Source organism: Staurois parvus, unplaced genomic scaffold (assembly GCF_062004578.1).
Source record: "Staurois parvus isolate SC_StPar_1 unplaced genomic scaffold, SC_StPar_1.0 ptg000436l, whole genome shotgun sequence".
In the NCBI taxonomy this organism is placed as follows: domain Eukaryota; kingdom Metazoa; phylum Chordata; class Amphibia; order Anura; family Ranidae; genus Staurois; species Staurois parvus.
Window position 1 is genome coordinate 7,313,931 of NW_028318232.1, and position 22,001 is coordinate 7,335,931.

Genomic DNA, 22,001 nt, shown 5'->3' on the forward strand with positions numbered 1-22,001 from the left:
CAAAAATGCTATCCTGGCATTTCAGCGCCTCTGGAACTGTGATAGATAGTGAGGAAGTGAAATGAGGAATTTAAGCACCTTCAGGCTTTCAAAGTGGTCATTGGATTTTAGGCTCCTGTATGTGGCTAGGCTTCCAAAAAGTCTCACACATGTGGTACCCCCATACTGGGTAGAAGTAGCAGAATGTATTTTGGGGTGTAATTCCACATATATCCATGGGTTGTGTGAGCAATATATCATTTAAGTGACAACTTTGTGTAAAAAAAATATATATATTTTTGTCATTTTCCAAATCTTCTATGACTCAACATGTCTCTCAGCAGATAGCTTAGGGTGTCTACTTTCCAAAAAGGGGTCATTTTGGGGTGTTTTTTTGGTATTTTAGCACCTCAACAAATGTGATGGGCAGTCAGAAAGTAAAAGCTGTATAAATTCCATTATCTATACCATAGTTTGTAGATGCTATAACTTTCACACAAACCAATTAATATGCAGTTATTGGGATTTTTTTTACCAAAGACATGTAGCAAAATACATTTTGGCCTAAATTTATGATGAAATTTGAGTTTTTTTGGATATTTTTTATGACAGAGATGAGAAAATATCTTTTTTTTTTTTCAAAGTTTTTGGTCTCTTTTTTGTTTATAGCGCAAAAAAAAACCTAGTGATGATCAAATACCACCAAAAGTAAGCTCTACTTGTGCAAAAAAAAACAGGACACAAATTTCGTTTGGGTACAGCATTGCATGACCGTGCAATTGCCAGTTAAACTAGTGCAGCGCTGTATAGCAAAAAAATTGCATAAAATCCAGTATCTCTACCAGTGGTATTGAATTAGAATTCACCAAGGTCCAGGCAGTAAACTTTGCATGCATCAAAGGTCCGAATCTCATGTAGGCTCCTGTGCTACATTTTCGTATGTGCCAAACCACGTGTTGCTGCGATGTAATTTTGAAAAAAAAAAAAGGTCGAGCACTTCTTCAGGTTTCTAGCAGGTAGTGCTGACTTACCCACAAACTGTACACCAGATGCACATGTACAGATCTGAACCAGTTCTCACATCAGTGTCCTCAATCCCCACTGCACATCACAGTCTCCTCCTCATTCACAGCAAGACTCCCCCCCCCCCCCAACAGTACTGTCCTCTGCCCCCTTTACTGAAGAGTACTCTGCCCCTTTTTAGATCATCCCCCCACTTTACTGCCCCCAGAACCCCCCCATGTTACTGTCCTCAGCCCCCACATTACTGTCCTCAGCCCCCCTGTTACTGTCTTCAGCCCCCCCATGTTACTGTTCTCATCCCCCCTCCATGTTACTCCCACTTTAATGTCCTCAGCCCCCACACACCACAGTCCTTAGCCCCATTACTGTCCTCAGTCCCCCCACATTCATTCCTTGGCCCCCATTCACACTAATGTATTTAGCCCTTTTAACTCCCCCACCACTGTCATACCTTACACAGAAAGTGATTGACAGTGATTGATTGCTAGGACTGCCCTTCATCCTAGAAACCAATCACCTGCTTGTTAACCTCGGGCAGCTCTCACCCTCCATCCAGAACTGTCCTGCCTCCCACTGTCAGCTCTGTGAGGATGACCACAAGACAGCTGGGGGAAGAAAAGGCTCTCAAATGGTGGGACTGCATGGGTCCGGATGGGACAGTGACTCGGTCTGCATCTGGACCTCAGTCTGCCATTTAGTGATGCCTGATCTGTGCCATAGTTTGTAGATGCTATAACACTCAAGCAGTCAATATACACTTATTAGGATTTTGTTTTTACAAAAGACATGTAGCAGAAAACATTTTGGTTAAAATGTATGACTAATTTTGAGTTTACTATATATTTTTTATAGCAGAAAGTAACAAATATTGTTTTTTATTCAACATTTCCGGTCTTTTTTTGTTTATAGCACAAAAAAGCAAACCAGAGGTGATCAAATACCACCAAAACAAAGCTCTATTTGTGTAAAAAAAAGGACACAAATTTAATTTATGTACCATATTGCATGACCGTGCAAATGTCCGTTAGTGCAGTGCTGTATAGCAAAAAATGGCGTAAATTGCAGTATCCATACCATAGATTGCTATAACTTTCACACAAAGCAATCAAAATACACTTATTGGGATATTTTTACAAAAGACATGTAGAAGAATATAAACCATATAAATGCTGCGCTACATTCAAATCAAAGTGAATGTGGAATCCAATGACACAAATCCAATATAGTGACAATAATATGGAAATAGATATATAAGTGCTTGATAATAACAAAAATCGTCAAATCAAACACCCAAAGGATGAAAAAACAAACACTTAAATCTATACGCATGTGCATAAATTACACATACATATAGTTACATCACACGTGCAAATGTGAAGTGAAATAATATTTACTTATTAAGCGCAAAAAAAAGTCCAATATATAGATGTTAAAGGTGAAAAAATGTAAACGGTGTTTCCAATAATATTATAAAGTGACCACAGGTGACACAAATCGTGCAGGTATCTGAGTGTAGATAGAACTTGTGAATCCAACCACCTTCTGGATTAGCCTCTCACCTCATCACTTCGACCCTTGCGGATCAAAGAGCAATAATGGATCCCTCTCACAGATCCTCCAGGCACCACAGCACTCCAGAAATGCTTTTCAGAATTCAATATTCCCACTTAAACTCTTCTCCAGGTATAGATGAAATATCAATCTCTCAGAACAAAAAGAGGAATCCTCCCATAGTGTAGTATATTTATTATACCATAGGAACATAGGAACATAAAACTTGTTGGTAAAAAATTCCACTTACATAGCAGCCAGTCCACACAAGACCCTCATGCTCTCAGATGAGGATATATCTGTGTTTGTTGGGTGTACAGCTGAATAACAGGTGTACCAAGATGGCCGCCACGCCGGAAATACGTCAACGCGCTTACGCCGACGCGTTACGTCACAATATCACGTGACTTCATCAGGGCTGTAGAAGAATACATTTTGGTCTAAATTTATGACTAACTTTGAGTTTATTTTTTATAGCTGAAAGTAAAAAAAATTTCGTGATCAAATACCACCAAAAGAAAGCTCTATTTGTGTGAAAAAAGAGACATACATTTCGTTTGGGTACAGCATTGCATGACTGCGCAATTACCAGTTGAAATAGCGCAGTGCCGAATAGCAAAAAAAGGCCTGGTCAGGAAGTGGGGTAAATCCTCAGGAGGGCAAGTGGTGAAAAAGTTGTAGAATATGGCACACATAGTATGCAGTGGAGCAAAATGGGTGTAGCAGTTTGTTAGTGGTATTAAAACTCAAATCCAACAATGTAATACTGTATATTGCAGCTTACCAATCATTAGATGTGGTGACTGTATTAGTTTTCTTTTTTTAGGCTTTTCCTGCACTGTTTTTTCTCCAGGTGATCTGGCCAGAAACACAACTCCTGTATTAGGCCCCTTTCACATGGGTTTTCCATTTTTCATCAGGTCATTCACATCTTTTCCAAGAAAAAACTGATCAGTTCACATCAGTTCATATAATTTTTTCATAAGTTCACATCCGTTTTTCATCAGTTCACATAATTTTTTTTATCCGTTTACATGTGTTTTTGTCCATCTATATCTGTCTACATCAGTCTTTGTCCGTTTACATCAGTTTTTCATCCGTTTACATCCATTTTTGTCTGTTTATATCAGTTTTTCATCCGTTCCATTTTTTTTTCAACGGAAGAAAAATGTGGTTGAAAAAACAGATGATCATCCGCCACTTGCTAGTCCATAGAAATACATGGGTGTCTGTTTTTCATCCGTAAATTAACAGATGAAAAACAGACATATGGAACACCTGTGTGAAAGGGGCCTTTCAGTGCCCCCCTCTACATGAAGGATCAACAGAGACACTATTGGACAGCAGCATTATCAGTCTGGGGGAAGGGGGGGGTGGGAGGAGAGTATTAGATGTACTAGCAGATTTGGATACACTAACAAATTGAAGCCAAACTCCAGCCCACACTTTATAAGCAGTTACAGCAACAGTTTTTTTTTTCTTTTGGGATAAAGGTTTTAGATAAATTAATAAAAACTTCTGATTGTAAGTCCCCCCCTGTCAGTGGTAAATGGTTTGTCTCAGTACTCCACTACATCTACAGGACAGCTTGTTCTATTGAAAAACAACAGACAATAAACAACAGAAATAAATAAAAGAAAGCCTAAAAAAGAAAACTAATGCAGTCATCACATCTAAAAACTAGTAAGCTAAAATATAATAAATGTTTACTTTTGGGTTTAATACCGCTTTAAATAACAGTTTATATGAAAGAGGAAAATGGTGGAGCTGCATTACAACTGGGAATAGGAGCGCTGATCATTTTTTGGCCTGCTGTTATCTGTATGGAGAAACATTTATACATTCCAAAGAAGGGGAGGTGGGAACAATTGGAGAGGAAGAATCTTGCTCATCATGGAAAGAGGAAATGTCACTAAACCTTTGTTCACCATTTCAGAGGCAGCAATGGAATTTTCGTAACATTCTTTCAGATAAGAAGCAGTTGCTTTTTCTGAAAAGCCAGCTTGTGAAATGAAACTTTAAGGGGAAATCCTTTCTTCCTGGAGTGAATCACATTTTGGCTGAAAACACAGAGGAGGAGGCTGCAGTGATGTAGGGAGGTGCTGGTGGGGCTGAGCTGTGCTGGTGAGTGCACATTCAACACAGCTAGAAAGCCATCTTGCAGACAGCAAACACAGAGCCTGTTCAGGATCCCAGACCTCATTCATCATGGAGCAATCTGCACTTCCCAAGCTGATCACAGCTCTGAGCCTAATGTGCATGGCTGGAGGTGGGTAGTGTGCCAGTCTAGACAAACCCAGGGGGGGGCATGTGAGGGAGGCAGAGGGGCACCAGCAGTCTCTTAGTGGGGTATGTTGGTGGAGCTTGTCAGGCATTGTGTAGTAGCTGGTATGCTTCTATAAGATGCTGATCTAGAGATTGTTGATCAGACAAGCTGTGTGGTCTAGAGCTTGGTCTGGATGGCTATGATGTCATTTCATTTATAGGAATGTGTGGCTGAGCGCATGGATTTTAGAGAGGGATTGGAATTCTGTCTAAAAATGCATAAAATAAGATACACTTGGCTGGAATCTTGGGGTAAGGAAGGAGTCTTTGTATTAATGTTGGATTACTTGATGCTGGAGTGAGCAGTAAGTATACTTGATGTCATAAAACATAGCTATATAGCAAGACAGTGTAACAGGACCTGTAATCTGCCAAATGATCAGACAGAGAGTAACTCAAACTGGCAGTTTATCAAACCAGTGCAAAGTAGAATGAAGCAGAACAGCATGCATACACGGCACAGCAGATAACAAAAGCTGCACAAACATGGGCTCATCACAGCAAGGTCTCTAGCTCATCAGGGTAACATGTGGCTGGACAGGATAGTCTACATAAGACGCTACAGAGTCTACAGAAGGATCACAAACCGTTTCTTGCATTTATACTCGTAAACAACATCCCGCTCAGTCCAGGGTAGCTCTGAAAACACAGCTAAACAGCTGGAGGGATCCAAGGCACAAGGATGAAATGCAACAGCACTAGAACTTCAGTACTGGTGTAGGAATTGGGGAGGTGCTCCCCACATTAGCTGGGTCATTTAGCGATGCTGGATGCTATCAGGCTGTGGCCTGGCTGCCCGCACCCTCATGTCAATTCTAACCATGTTGGGCCTCTCACCTAGCTGTAGATCATTTGGTCAGCTACCTTGCCCCATCAGGTGTGGCCTTTCTGGATGTGTAAGGGAGGGAAGCAGAGAAACCTATGTTCCTGGGCTTGTCCAGAAAATCAGGGAGCTGTGGGGCTTGTCCCTGCATCTGAGCATAGTCAGTAGATAGCTACTGCACTACAATAGTACTACATTACTGATCTATTAACATGGATGGACTTTTGTCTTTTTTCAGCCAGACTAACTATATGTAACATCCCAAATACAGAGACTCATTAAACTTTATATCAATCATTTTTTAGGGGTTCTACAGGTACTAAGCAGCAGTCTGCTTGTTTGCTGCTCCTATATAGTAAAGGACAGATAATATTTGTAAAGTTTACAGTTGCTTACTAAAGAAACCACACAACTAGGCGTATGCAGAAATCTGAATATTATGTTTTAAAGCGCTCTACTTAAAATGTTCTAAGTATGGATTTTTGGATGTGTTGATTTTTTGCTTAGTTATATTGGTCAGGCTTGGACCAATTTAAGTATGCCTATGCCTTACCTTTGAGACCGCTATGGAAGTGGAAAATCACTGTAGTAATCTTTCTTTCTACAGTTATTGCCCCTGTCATCTGCGTCCTGTGCTGATCAGCTATCCTGCTGCATAGTAAACCCAGTGGATCGCTCCTCACTTGGCATGGACGGCATTTACAGAACACCTTGCATTTCTCCCACTAAATGCATTCTCTGATTAAGTGAAGTGGAGATGATGATGCCACTGCCCCTTCATCTCCTCCAATTCATAATACAGCAGGACAGCCTCTCAGCACAGAACCTGGAAGACAGCAGTAATCCTCCTAGATTGTAAGCTCCATGGAGCAGGGCCCTCCTATCCCTCTTGTATTGAACTGTATTGTTGTTGTATTGTCTCTCTTTATATTGTAAAGAGCTGAGCAAACTGTTGGCGCTATATAAATTCTGTATAATAATAATATAAATAATCACTGTAGTAGCATTCCTTACTACAGTGATTCTCAACTTTCACAGTTGCATGGGCCATTCCTATAGGTATGGCCCATGCATACTTATATTGGTCCAAGCTGAACCAATGTAACTATAAAAAAAATCTATACCTGGAGATCATCTTTAAATTATAACTGCGTAGGATTACCTTTGAAATATTTATAGGTTCCTCCTTATTTATATGTGTTTAAAACGTCAGTGTATGTTAAGGCATTACCCTCATCTACCCCCAAACCTCCCTCTCCCCTTCTATAGCATGTTGGCTTTTTCTGTAGCAAGAAACAACTTTCATTACTCCCTACATCTTCATCAGGCTTGTAAAATTGTTGCAGGGACAGCAGCTAAGAGGTCAGTTCCTACTGATGTTGTTTTGATGGGAAAAAATCAAAGTACGTGTGTGGATAGGAACAGAGAGGGGCTTGGGATAGCTAGAGTTTTGTACTCCAACAAGTAGGGCTGACAATGCTGCTTGGGATTTCAGTGCAGCAGAGATACCGTGCCTGTCATGGGGAAACTTGTATGTGTTGCAGATACTTACAGAATATCAGAGGCATTGCTAGACCTTGGCACTAAGGCATGTTCCCCCAGACCTGCTACTAAGTGCCCCAGGTCTCTGTTGCACCAATTGCTCCTGTCATCCAGTGTTTGACAAATACTCCTCTTTGTAGTCCTAAGCTTTGGTTCTGAGTTTTTCATATCTTACATCCATTCTCTCACCACTACAAGTAAGAGCATGTTTACTTCCACAATTCATTAGAATTACATTGGATTGATTATATAGTGAATTAGAAAATCTTGCTTTTTTAATGACTGGGTTTCACTGCACACTGAGCGAGGACCATAGCAGTAATGGCCCACTAAGGTAGTGCAGCAGGATAGAAAAATTGTCCAGACAATTTGAAGACCACAAAGAGTAGAGGGAGAGGAAAGATGATGTAGGCATGTTTCATTATGTGACATGTCTCTTGTCTACTGATAGTTTTAGTGCAGAAACAAAAAAAGAACACACTGGGGTTGATTTACTAAAACTGTAGAGTGCAAAATCTAGTGCAGCTGTGCAAAGTAGCCAATCGGCTTCTAACTTCAGTTTGTTCAAATTAGGCTTTGACAAAAAACCTGGAAGCTGATTGGTTTCTATGCAGAGCTGCACAGAAACCCACTGGGTTACCAAATGTATTGTGTGGCCCATTAAGATAACCATTCCCAGTATGTTATCAGGTAGTTTAGAAAATATCCCATGGTCAAATTACAGGTTTTCATTTCTTATTTGCATTCTGCAGTACACCTTTTTGGCCCATGTGTGTTCTCTGATCAATCCTTCAACTTCCAACTGCACTCCTTCTTTTTTTTTTTTTTTTTTTCTTTTTTTTTACTTTTGATGTCACTTCAGCTCCAGTGTCTAGCAGTGCAGTAACTCTTTGTGGTCTGTGTTGTCCTTGCCGATATATTGCCACTGACACATAAAAGCAGTGATCATTTGGTTTCAGTATGCTAAAACAGTGCTGCATACGCTTTAAACAGTGGTGCAGAAGATCCGCACTTCCCATTCTCTGCTACCAATTTTTTTCTGTATCATCCTTTCTGGTGCCATTGCATAAGAGTTTGGCTTTCCCCCAGCAGAAGGAGTGAAAGCAAAGACAAGGACATCCGCCACAACAGTGGGTTGCCACCCACTTAAATAGGGTGAATTTTAACTTCCTTTTTTTGTTCAGTTGTTCCAAAGCTCCAACAGATGAGCAGCCTCACTATCATGCAGTCCTTTTATTATGCCGCAGACGGATGATGTAGCTCTGATATGCACCACCTATTATCCAAGATATCTCCCTAGACATCAGCCTGCATGTGATGCCAATGATGGGGCTGTTAGACTGTTGAGACCCTGGTTCCTGCGTGCACAAAGTGTGGAGCCTTAACATCTGCTCTGATACCCTGGGCTGGTTGTGGGGGATGTTGGGCAGTCATTTTCCTCCCAGCTGGAGCTATAAAGCAGAAGGTGGGTACTGTGACAAGACACACCTGTGGCAGAAAGAAGAACCAGCCAGCCTTTCAGCAAAACAAGTTGTAGATCAACATCTGGGCTCTCCAGACCTGCTGGTGTGGGAGTAGGATGTTTCTCACCAGGGCTCCCCAAGGACAGCAGGGTTTGAGTGCCCCTCTAGTACCATCAAAGTTGAGCTCTGTAGAGAGCCCGCCCAGGAGGTTTATCCAGCAGGAATGTCTGCTTCCTGCCACTGTTTAGCTAATAGCCAACAGAAAAAAGATCTAGTCTGCTTTAGAGACCTGTTCCCCAGAGACACCAATGAAAAAGGGGATCATCCCAGATATGTTGGACTGGCTGGGTTCAGAAGAGGAGGTTGTGTCCTCAATCCAGGAGGAGATGGAGCCTGAAGAGTGGCCAGGAACTTTGTGGAAAGCTCCTGTGTCATTGGAGTCAATAGAGAGAGCAAGCTACCATAAGGTTCCCAACCCTTGAGAGAGCTGGCACCCCTGTTCTTGGAGGTAAATAAACTAGATAAAGGGGAGGAGTCAAGCAGCGTGTAGTAGGCTGCTTAGTGGTCAGTCCCCTATCTTCCTCTGGGATGAGGGCAAAACAAGTGACTGATGAGGTTGTCATGGCTGCAGCAGTAAATGATTTAGTTAGTCCAGGAGCTCTATGGACTTAAGTTCCCCTATGTTCTGGAGGCCTTAGCCCCAAAGACAACAGTGGTACAAGACTGTGCTGCAGGACAATTTGCTGGTGCTCAAACATCACCTGGTGCTCGTTGAGGGGTCTGCAACTTGTAATGTGTTCCAATGTGTGTTTTCGCAAATGGAACTATGGGCAACACATCCATATGGATAAAGTGGTGGTGTCTTGCCCCAACAGTGAGGACATACAGGTACCAGGTAGTGGAGTGGAGGCGGTTCTCCGGCTGTCTACACTGCCTATTTGTGCTGATATTTACCATCTTGCTGCTGTGACTCTGAGGTTGTACATATTTACCTACAGTATATGTATTGTGTATGTGATCGTTATCTAGTATCTAATTTACTGTTGAGCCTGTTGGTCTGTAGTGTGTTTGTGTTTTAAAACATTTCAAGTAACCTGATGTGGTACCAGGCACTTGGGTATGAATGCCTAGATTCTGTTTTGTTTGCAGCATAATATATGTTCCAGGTATATTGATTATTACTATTATTACTGTATCACTCTTTGAGGTTCATGCAAGCCATCGTCTCGTGAGTGGGTTCCCTCATGGCACAGGGACATGCCATAGTTAAAGGGAAGGGGTGGGGGTGAGTGTTAGCAGGTGAAGTTAGCTAATCTGCCACTAGGTGGCTCTGTCCCTAAATAGTGTGGTAAAAGGAATGATGTAATTTGGTGTTAGGCCCCTTTTAAAGAAAACCTTCCTGTAGTTGAGGCATGGGAGCCAAACACCTCAGAGCTATTCGAATGTAGCCAGATCCTGCCAAGAGCCCTCCATGGGGCTGAACCCCAGGTGAGGAAGTTCAAAACCCTAAAGGACCAGCTACAAACTGTTTGTTCCTGCACCGAAGAATTCTGTCTGTATGTGTCAGGAATGGACTCAGCACTGGTGGTGGGACTCACCTGCCGTGTGGGCTGCAGCACCAGGGCTGACCAGCGGGTGCTCTCAGCAGCCAGAAGCTGACTCCTGCAGTCAGCCAACACCTGGGGCTGATTGCAGGAGGTGTATTTAAGGAATGACCAGGCCTGTGATCAGTGCTTTGGTGTATGTTTCCCATGAGCCTCTGTACCTTGTATCCTGTGTTCCTGTTCCTCTGCCAATCTGATTTGTTGCCGACTCTGCATTGTTCCTGACCCTGCTGACCGTCTCCTGTTTAACTCCTGGCTTACCTGACCATCCTTCTGCCTGATCCTCTGTACCGTGCTGCCCGTGAGTTACTGAATCCGGCTTGTGACCCTGACCATTCTCTGCCTGATCCTCTGTATCGCGCTGCCCGTGAGTTCCTGAACCCGGCTTGTGACCCTGACTATTCTCTGCCTGCTCCTTCGGTACCTCACTGCCCGCACGTTGCTGACCTGGCCTGCCTGACTACGCCTTATGCTACCCAGATGATCCATCCATCCTGCACAGATCCAGCCATCCCTGCTCACACCTTCTGCCTCTTCACATCAGACTTCCTACCTGCATATACCTCTGGCGGATCCTTCTACCACGAGCAGGTGTACTCAGGGGTCGCGACCTGGTTCCTGTCTGCTCCAAGTCCATCCCCACCATCAGGGACCCTGGTGCATAAGCAGACTGGGACTTAGACTCCGCGCCCTGGGGAATCCTGTCCTGAGGACTGCTAGGGGTATCACCAGACGGTCGTAAACAGAACCATATGGCCGGCATGACCCTTCCACCTCTCCAGCCCTGACTGCGCCTGTGTTCCTGCACATACTAAGATTAGTGGAAGGTTGGTTTATTTACCGAGCATTGTATATTTGGGTAGCTAATAATAAATTATATTATTATATCATTCCTGAAGCCTGTTACTTCCCTGTGTCAGTCCACACATTTCTGGTCAAACCCGGATCCCTGACAGTATGTCTGTTATATTAAAAGTCAAATCCTTCTTTGAAAGCTACAGCAAATGCTTGTAGATATTCCTTTAATACTAGACATTAAGGCCTACAGCCAGGGATGTCGTGACTAGGCCTGTGGCCAGGGGTTTGTCACAATATGGCGAAGCGAAACAACTACCAGCAGGTGGATAGCTGTCCTATCCAAGAAGAAGTATGGTGAGGAAACAAGCAATTTGACACCAACACAGCCAATCATAGTCCCTGAGGTGGATGCAGAAATCTCTACTGTGCTATTGTATTCTAACAGTGGGGAATCCTTCACTATCAGAATACTCTGATCAGTGCTGCAGGTATTGGCTGCACACCAGTAGAGGTTTTTCAGAAGGACTGTTTGACAGAAGCTGATCTCCCTACTGAGCTGGCTGATTTTTGATCCACATGTACCCAACTTTAAAGTAGCCAGATGAATTTTCTAACAGATTCCTTCATCCATGGTGTACAGATTGGATGGACAAATCCCCCACTACGGTATTGCTGCCATAACGCACAGTGTATTTTTCTTACAAAGAGTTTGGACTTTTAAAAAGGATTACAAATGTCCAATAGCTAACACTGTAAGCGTACAGGGAGACACAATTCAAATATAGTACAATAAAATAAACAGCATATGAAGAAGAGAGGAAGGCAGACCAGGTGCCGCAGAAGGTGTCAGTGTGTTGCAAAATAAGTATAGGCTGTTGGTAAGAAAAGACAGATGGTAACTGTACTTTTAAAGAAGAGAATAATCCATATTCATATGGTGGTAATATTCTAGCAATAGAGACCACATTTGGAGAAATTTAGGGTGGGTATTGATAAGGATTGTAACCAGAAACCGGCGCTCAAATCTCTCTTGCTGCACTCAAAATGGAATAGTGCACTGGCTAAGGTGCCGCCCTTGATAGATTGGGGAATCTTGATACTAGCAGAAAAAAAACAAAATAGGGCACACTATTTTCGTGCATTAACGCAAAAACCATACATTTATTAAAAAGATGCAAAAACATACTCACAAGCCATAAAGGTCATAAAAACAGAGACAAGAAGTTAAAGGTGCCAATCGTGGACAGCATGCGTCCTCGGATAAAGTGCTAACGCGTTTCAGGAGTTGAACTTCCTTCCTCAGAGCAATCTTTTCCTCCTGAAATGCGTTAGAACTTTATCCGAGGACGCATGCTGTTCACGATTGGCAAGTGTTAGTAAGCCTGGTTTTCAGAGACGAACCCAATATCTTCAACCTGAGGTGGTCTTACAGTCCCTACTGAGAAGCTAGGACTATCAAAGACTAGCTCACTTCTGGCCCTCAGGACCTGATGGCAAGCAGATAGCCTGAAATAAGGAAAAGAGCTCTTTACCTCAAAAAAACCAATGCTCTTTAAAGGCAATGAAGAGTCTTCTGCGCACGTGATAGGTCCAAATTGGTGCATGGTGAAGTGAAGTGTGGAGTGAGATTCTGTGATAAGAGTTGTCTTTTCCTTAAGTTCAAAATGACAAAAGTAACCCTTGATTTTACACATTTCTATCCTGTTTATGCTGTGTAACCCAGCAATATTGAAGTTTGCTATAAACCTACTACTGGTTTACTTCAATCCATGTGTGAATTCACTTTCTGGTGGTGATTTATTTCAGTTCAGAGTCTACTGTGGTGTCAGCAGGGGTTGGGCTTTCAGAGTAGGGTCCAGCTCCACAAGGAAGCCGAAAACAATTCAGGAGCACCTAAGGGGGTATGGCTACAGTTATAAACAACAGGAAGCTCACAAGGTTTCGAGAGACCTGTCTGCTTGATAGAATTACAAAAAGTAGAATAAACACTGGCCAAGCTTCTGCTTCAAAACCTATAACATGAGGTATTATAAAAAAACAGTGAAAATTAAAGTGGTGAAAAAGAACAGGGTCACTTTGATGTGTCAGGTGTGGAAGTGCTGGCTATACTGAATACTAAGGCTGGCCATACATTATACAATTTTCTTGAGCTTTTTGGTTTAGATTTACCAAAAACCATATAATAGGAGGTCAAAACTAACCACTTTCAGTTATATCCAATTAGGCAGGCTCTTACACTACATAGTTGAAGGTAAATCTAAAGGAAATTGGGCATAAATTGGATCGAAAATTCTATAGTGTATGGCCAGCCTTAGATCTGATGATTTTCTGCTCACCAAATAACCACTGGCTGCTGAAATAGACAGGTGAATCACACCTGGGCTGAATATAGTACATGCTTTTTTTTTTTTTTTAAGCATCTCTATGTAAGTCTACACATCCATGCACACGCCGCCATTTACAGACGTATTAGAAGAGGAGCGTTTTATAGGCAAAAGCCGCCAAAGGCTCACTCGAGAGACGCCAAGGAGCACAAAAAATGCAGAATGCGCCTACATGCATCTACACACACACAAATGCTAGACATGCTTGGCATTTGAGCTTTAATGCATTTTAATGGTCGGAATAAATGAATATTCCAGCCAATAGAATGCTTTAGCACTCAAACACTAGACCTACCTAGACACATGTGCGATTTACAGCTTTTACTGCTGTTTTAAGCAGCTTTTCCCAGTTCTGGTTAAGGGGCTTAAACAGATGCCCAGCGTGCATGAGGCCTTATTGTAAAAGGCAAGGATGGAATTGGGGGGGGCAGCTCTAAGGAATGAAATGACCAGTAACCTCTATCTGAAACCAACTCAACCACAATGCAGGCAGTTATCCCTGTTCGAAGTAGTTCTAAAATCAAATTTATTACTTTAATGCATTTCCTGGATTAGTGTCAAAAATGTCCAACAGCTTGTTCCTCCAACATATCCGAAACACTTGAATCCTCTCTTGGTCCAGCGCTGTACATGTCTCCTCAGCCCTGCTCTGCTCTTCTCACAGGACACAGAGGCAGCAGCGGGAGGTACAGGCAAAGTAATATTTGTCACAGAGGTCAGGGAAGCTAGGCCTCATTGGGCTTAAAATACACCGCACACATATGCGTTTACAGGTGTATTAGAAGAGCAGTGTTTACAGCAGGAAAAAAACACTAACACATTCAGGAGAAGAGCTTTTGGTGGAAAAGCATAGAATGCACATAAACACTAGACCAGTGGTTCTTAACCTGGGTTCGATCTAACCCCAGGGGCTCGGTGAGTCAGTCTCGCGGGTTCGGCGGAGGTGAAGACCCACACCCGACTCATATGATTCGTGATGACATGCCCCGCTTGTCCATCATTGGCTGCAGGTGGTCACGCAACATCGCTTAGCCCAGTGGTCGGCAAGCCGCGGCTCGCGAGCCACATGCGGCTCTTTACACGCTTTAATTCGGCTCTTGTGTGCCGGGCGCCCGCTCCCCTCCCTCCTCTCGGGCGGCAGGGACTCTGCAGCGTGATCCAAAAAAAAAACCAGCCAGGGCAGCGCGCTCAAATGCAATGATTGGCCAGTCTCGCTGCCACTCACATCCTGATAGCCAGTGATTGGCTGTCAGGATGTGTGTAGGCGGGGCAGCGTGACGAACGTGAGAGGAGCTAGGCTCCTCTCACAGTCCGCCCTGAAGACCGGAATGGCGTGGGAATACGGCGAGAAGAACGCGCGGAGCAAAGGTAAGTGAATTGACACAGGGGGGACTTGGCTTACTACTTGCTACTTACTTACTACTACTATATAAGGGATGAATTAATATGGGGGATGAATTACTATAGGGGGGATGAATTACTATATGGGGGATGAATTACTGTATGGGGGATGAATTACTGTATGGGGGATGAATTACTATATGGGGGATGAATTAATATGGGGGATGAATTACTATAGGGGGGATGAATTACTATATGGGGGATGAATTACTATATGGGGGATGAATTACTATATGGGGGATGAATTACTATGGGGGATGAATTACTATATGGGGGATGAATTATTATATGGGGGATGAATTACTATATGGGGGATGTATTACTATGGGGGATGAATTACTATATGGGGGATGAATTACTATGGGGGATGAATTACTATATGGGGGATGAATTACTATATGGGGGATGAATTACTATGGGGGGTGAATTACTATATGGGGGATGTATTACTATGGGGGATGAATTACTATGGGGGATGAATTACTATATGGGGGATGAATTACTATGGGGGATGAATTACTATAGGGGGGATGAATTACTATATGGGGGATGAATTACTATGGGGGATGAATTACTATAAAAACTTATTGAAACTAAAAACAGTGTACCATCCTATGTATTTTCAATTTTAAAAATGTGGCTCTGAAAATAAATTTCAATCGTTGTTTTGGCGAGATTTGGCTCAGTTGAAAAAAAAGGTTGCCCACCACTGGCTTAGCCTATCTGTGCTGCAGGGAATTTGGTGCGCAGTAGTCGAATGGTACGTGATTTCTTTCTTAATATTTTAATCCCTTCATACTAACTATGTCGAGCAAAAAAAGAAAGTGGTCGGACGAATATGTACAATATGGATTCACATGTATAAGGGAACGTGATGGGAGTCAGCGTCCTAACTGCATGACTTGCAATGCCAAGTTGAGCAATTCTAGTCTAGCACCGGCAAAACTAAGAGAACACTTCCTTAAGCAGCATGGAGATGGAAAATACAAGAACACAACGCTCGCTGAATTCAAGGTGAGGAGAGCCAGATTCGATGAAAAGGCTAGTCTGCCTGTTCTCGGCTTTGTACCCATCAACAAACCGATCCTCATAGCATCGTACAAAGTTGCTTACCTGATCGCAAAGCAGGGCCAGTCACACAACATTGGTGAAACAGTCATAAAACCAGCTGTATTGAAGATGGCGAATATCATGCTGGGAAAAGCGGCTGAAGTTAAGTTATCCCAAATTCCTCTTTCAAATGACACCATCAGCGACAGAATAGAGGACATGAGCAAGGACATCTTGGCTCAAGTAGTTGCAGATCTGATTTCAAGCCCGGCAAAATTTAGCCTTCAACTCGACGAGACCACAGACGTTTCCAATCTAAGCCAGCTTGCAGTATTCGTGCGCTATGTGAAAGACGACGTGATAAAGGAAGAATTTTTATTTTGTAAGCCTCTTACAACAACAACTAAGGCAGCCGATGTGAAGAAACTTGTGGATGACTTCTTCAAGGACAACAATCTTTCGTGGGATATGGTTTCTGCAGTTTGTTCGGATGGAGCTCCAGCCATGCTGGGAAGAAAGTCTGGTTTTGGTGCGCTAGTGAAAGCCGATGCACCACACATAATTTTTACGCATTGTATTCTGCACAGGCATGCGTTGGCAACAAAAACCTTGCCTCCAAAACTGGCAGAAGTATTAAAAATTGTAGTGGAATGCGTGAACTATGTGCGAAATAGTGCTCTGAGGCACCGCATCTTCAGGGAGCTGTGTAAAGAAATGGGATCTGAATTCGAGGTGCTTTTGTACCATTCTAACGTTCGGTGGTTATCCCGGGGACAGGTGCTGAATCGTGTTTTTGCCATGCGTGTGGAATTAGCCCTGTTTTTGCAAGAGCACCAACATTGTCATGCAGATTGCTTCAAAAATTCTGAGTTCATTCTCATTTTAGCGTACATGACTGATATCTTTGCAGCTCTCAATCATCTCAATCAACAGATGCAGGGCGGTGGAGTCAACATCATCGAAGCGGAAGAAAACCTGAAGGCTTTTCAAAAAAAGCTACCGTTATGGAAACGACGAATAGAGAACGATAACTTCGCAAACTTTCCCCTGCTAGACGACTGTGTAAGTAAGATCGAAGATGTATCTGGAATCGGAGGCATTTCTGTACCCGCGGAACTGAAGCAAGCAATTGCCACGCACTTAGATGAGCTTGCAAAGTCTCTCGACGGATACTTCCCTACAAGAGAGTCATATCCAGCATGGGTGAGACAGCCGTTCACGTTTAGTGTTGAGACAACAGATGTCAATGATGAATACCTCGATGAAATCATTGAACTTCAGCAGAGCCAGGTTCAACAGCAACTCTTCAGATCAACAACGCTCTCAACGTTTTGGTGTCAACAAATGGTGAGGTACCCTGTTATTGCTAAGAAAGCTCTGGAGATTTTCATACCGTTTGTTACAACATATCTTTGCGAGCAATCCTTTTCGAGGATGCTGGACATAAAGACGAAGAAAAGGAACAGACTTTGTTGCGAAAATGACATGAGAGTGGCACTTGCCAAGGTAATGCCGCGCATTTCTGAACTGGCCTCTGAAAGACAACAGCAGAAGTCACACTGATTTGCGGTAAATATTCATTATTTTGTTTTTGTGTGAAAATCATGTTTTAATGGTTTTGTTCTTTCTTCTTAATGGTTTTGTTCATTTTGTGCACCTATGTATAAATATATACCTATGTTTTGAATTTTAAAAATCATATTTTATTTTTCCAATTAAGAAGGGTTCGGTGAATGCGCATATGAAACTGGTGGGGTTCAGTACCTCCAAAAAGGTTAAGAACCACTGCACTAGACACTGGACATGTTTAGGTGCATTTGCATTGTAATGCATTCTAATCGCCACAATAAATGAATATTCTGACCAACAGAATGTGTAAATGTGTGTGCAATAAGCAGCTTTGACCACACTTTTTTAAGCAGCAGCAGAACTACTGGTACAGGGTGGCAGGGCTGCGCAAAATCAAGAATATATACATGATTTTTGTATTTCCTGGTAGGGGGTGCATGCATGCCCTACCCGCGCCGCTATTTGTGGCTTCAGCTGTCGATCACTGTGTCATGGATGGTTATTCCCCACGCTCACCCGGCGATCACCCAGTACTGCTGATGGGGGGGAGGTCTGTATGTATGTATGCAGATCTATCCTCTGTTAGGTCCAGCATGCTGCTTTGTAGAGCAATACAAACAATACTATGCAGAGCAATACAAAGCAGTGTGCTTGCATATGCTGCTCCATTATTATTATTATTATTATTATTATTATTATCATACAGGATTTATGACTAAAGGCAAAATTTTTTTTTAGACATTCAAATAAGGAATACAAGATAAAAATGAGTGGATACTGTATCCACTTCTTTATCTCCTTAAAGGCCTCATGCACTCACGTAAAATGCCGTTTTCAGAATAGTCTGGCTTTTTTCTTTTTTATACCTCTGAATCCAGCTGCATGTGAGCACATGCAAGCATTTGAATCTGTATTTGTGTATTGCGTTCTTGGAGAATCATATTTTCACTTTATGCATATAAGCATGCATTGACATGCATTAAAGCATGTAAACTCAATTATACTGGCTATAATACAGCAATATTCTAGCCAATAGAAGAACATAGAACATGCAGTCGCATCTAAATGCACATAAACGCAAATAATTATTGCTAAAATGGGCATTGAGGCCTAATGTTGTTGTGGCTTATGCTACGTAGACAACATAAAAAGCTAAAAAAAAAATAATAAATTACCCAACATAAATATTCCATCAGCGATACACTATATATACACTATATGGCTTGACGTGGTGACGTATTTCCGGCGTAGCGGCCATCTTGGTACACCTGTGTATTCAGCTGTACACCCACACAGATATATCCTCATCTGAAAGCATGAGGTTTTCTTGGACTGGCTGCTACGTAAGTGTAAATGCTTAAATGTTATCTGTCCCTATGGTATAATTAAAAATACTGCACTATGGGAGGATTCCTTTTGTCTCATTTGAGAGATTGATACTGCAATATTTTCCTGGAGAAGAGCCGGAGTGGGAATACTCATTTCTGAGAAAACAACCTTTGGAGTGATTTTGTGCTTGGAGGATCCGTGAGGGGGATCCACTACTGCTCTTTGATCCGCAAGGGTCGAAGGGATGAGGTGAGAGGCTTATCCAGATGGTGGTTGGATTCTCAGATTTGTATACACCCAGAAATCTGCACGAGTTTCACCTATGATCACTAACAGTATTATTTGGAAGCACCGTTTACTGTTTGGTCACCAGTAACATTTATTGGACTTTGAGAAACACTTTTGTTTGTACCATTATTATGGTTATTTCACTTCACAACAGGCACGTGTGATTATATCATATATATATGTATGTTTGGTTTATGCATATATATATGGATATGTTTTTTCATATATTCTTTCACATGTTTTGAGCTATTTATTATATTGTGTTGATGTTATTATTGATGAGCACTAATTAATATCAATTATTAACACTGTCACATTTATTTTATATGAGATTTTGGGATCCCACATTCACATTTTTTATGTGTATATATGATTTGGGTGTAGCGCTACATTCTTTATTACATTTATCTATCACAATCACTGGTATATGATTTAATGTTAGCAGCTTCCCTTGGGATTTATACACACATTTATTTATATTTTTATTAGTTTAAAACACTTGGGAGCGCAGGAGGTTCACACCACTATTGATACACTATATTGCCAAAAGTATTGGGATGCCTGTCCTTACACGCACATGGCATCCCAGGCTTAGTCCATAGGGTTCAATATTGAGCTGGCCCACCCTTTGCAGCTATAACAGCTTCAACTCTTCTGGGAAGGCTGTCCTCAAGGTTTAGGAGTGTGTCTATGGGAATGTTTGACCATTCTTCAAGAAGCGCATTTGTGAGGTCTGGCACTGATGTCGGATAAGAAGGCCTGGCTCGCAGTCTCCGCTCCAATTCATCCCAAAGGTGTTCTATCAGGTTGAGATCAGGACTCTGTGTGACTCTAGTCAAGTTCCTCCACCCCAGACTCGCTCATCAATCTCTTTATGGACCTTGCTTTGTGCACTTGTGCGAAGTCATGTTGGAACAGGAAGGGGCCATCCCAAACATTTCCCACAAAGTTGGAAGCATGAAATTGTCAAACATGTCTTGGTATGCTAACACCTTAAGTGCTCCCTTCACTGGAACTAAGGGGGCCAAGCCCAACCCCTGAAAATCAACCCCACACCATAACCTCCCCTCCACCAAATTTTACACTTGGCACAATGCAGTCAGGCAAGTACCGGGCTCCTGGTAACCACCAAACCCAGACACATCCATCAGATTGCCAGACAGAAAAATGCGCTTCGTCACTCCAGAGAACACGTCTCCACTGCTCCAGAGTCCAGTGGTGGCGTGCTTTACACCACTGCATCCGATGCTTTGCATTGCACTTTGTGATGTAAGGCTTGGATGCAGCTGCTCAGCTATGGAAACCCATTCCATGAAGCTCTCTACGCACTGTTGTGCTAATCTTATAGCCACACAAAGTTTGGAGGTCTTTAGCTATTGACTCTGCAGACAGTTGGTGACTTCTGTGCACTGTGCGCTTTAGCTGAACACTGACTGCTGCATCTCTGCTCATTCTACATAACCAGGATCCATCTTCACATCATTGGCAGACTTAGAGCTTACCAAAGGCATTCCTTTACCCTGCTATTATATTTCTTAGATTTGTGAGTAGTTTTTAACCTCTTGTTACCAAAAAATCTTTAACCCTGTACACTGAGATTGGCGCCCACTTGTGTCCGATTTATTTTCTTACAGAGTTCTGCTTCGCTCTATGGGGAACTGCCTTCACCATCCATCCACCACCTAGGACCCTTTGACTATGGACTTCCCGGTCTCCCTTTGTCGCCACCCCATTTTGAACTCATTACTATTGTACACTTATTCCCCTATTTGTATTTCTCCCACTGTATCCATCATTTGTCCCTAACCTATCTAGACTCTTCATGTGTGGTCCTCTCCCAGCGCCGTTTTGTTTTTTGTCAGCATGCGCTGACCCCGCTCTGTCATTTTTCGTGGCCTACCACTTGGTGGCTGAGTTGCTGTTGTTCCCAGTTGCTTCCACTTAGTGGTATTATAACAAACAGTTGACCATGGAATGTTTAGTAGGAAGGAAATGGATGGACTTATTGCACAGGTGGCAAACTATCACGGTCCCACGCTTGAATTCAATGAGCTCCTGAGAGTGACCCATTCTTTCACAAATGATTATAGAAGCAGTCTGCATGAATGGGTGTTTGATGTTATATACCTATGGCCATGGAGATGATTGGAATACCTGAATCCAATGATTTGCTGGGGTGTCCCAATACTTTTGGCAATATAGTGTAGATCTACTAAAAGAACTCATTGAATATCTTGATATTGATCATGTTCCATGATAACAGGGAATTAGAGAATTATTGTTAAAAAACAAAGTAAGTACAGTGGATCCATCATTTGAATACTTTACACCAGTTGTAGGCAACCTTAAAGAGGTGGAAATCGACCTGAACAACATGGGAGAAGTCAAAGATCACCAGGCACAGTGTCACCTCCTTGCACTGGTTTTAAAGCTCTAATGGCTGTACTACTGTGTTGCAATCACATGTCATGTTTGGCGGGCACTACAGCCATCAACCATCACAGGGTGTATAATTGCAGCTGCAACATGTGTACATCCCTGGTCACTGCAGGGGGTGGTAAAAACACATCTTAACTATAGGGTTTTACCACCCCTGAAACTGTAAATGAACCCTGTTCAGAGCCCTCTATAAGGGTGCTTTCACACTGATGTGCTGCAGTTTACCTGCACCGTGGGTGCTGCGCAGTGCACCTGCGACTTTCTTGGGTTTGCTGCTTTGCCATAGACTTCTAATATATCTGCAGGTGTGGTGCACTCTCTGAAAGCGCACCAAAATTCCTGCATTCAGCCATAGATCTCTATTATATCCTGCAGTTGTGGTGCACTTTCAGAACATGCACCAAACCAGCAGGATATAATAGAAATCTGTTGC

General features: G+C 42.6%; 1 protein-coding gene across 1 annotated transcript in view; it reads left to right on the top strand.

Annotated features, from left to right (window-relative positions):
* Window positions 1-4,625: 4,625 nt before the first annotated feature.
* LOC149454196 (uncharacterized) overlaps window positions 4,626-22,001 on the top strand; it is a 76,421-nt gene continuing 59,045 nt past the window's right edge. Inside the window, exon 1 of the mRNA XM_089687727.1 lies at window positions 4,626-4,822. Coding sequence (XP_089543853.1) covers window positions 4,762-4,822 — 61 coding nt within the window. The 5' untranslated portion in view covers window positions 4,626-4,761. The remainder of the gene's footprint in view (window positions 4,823-22,001) is intronic.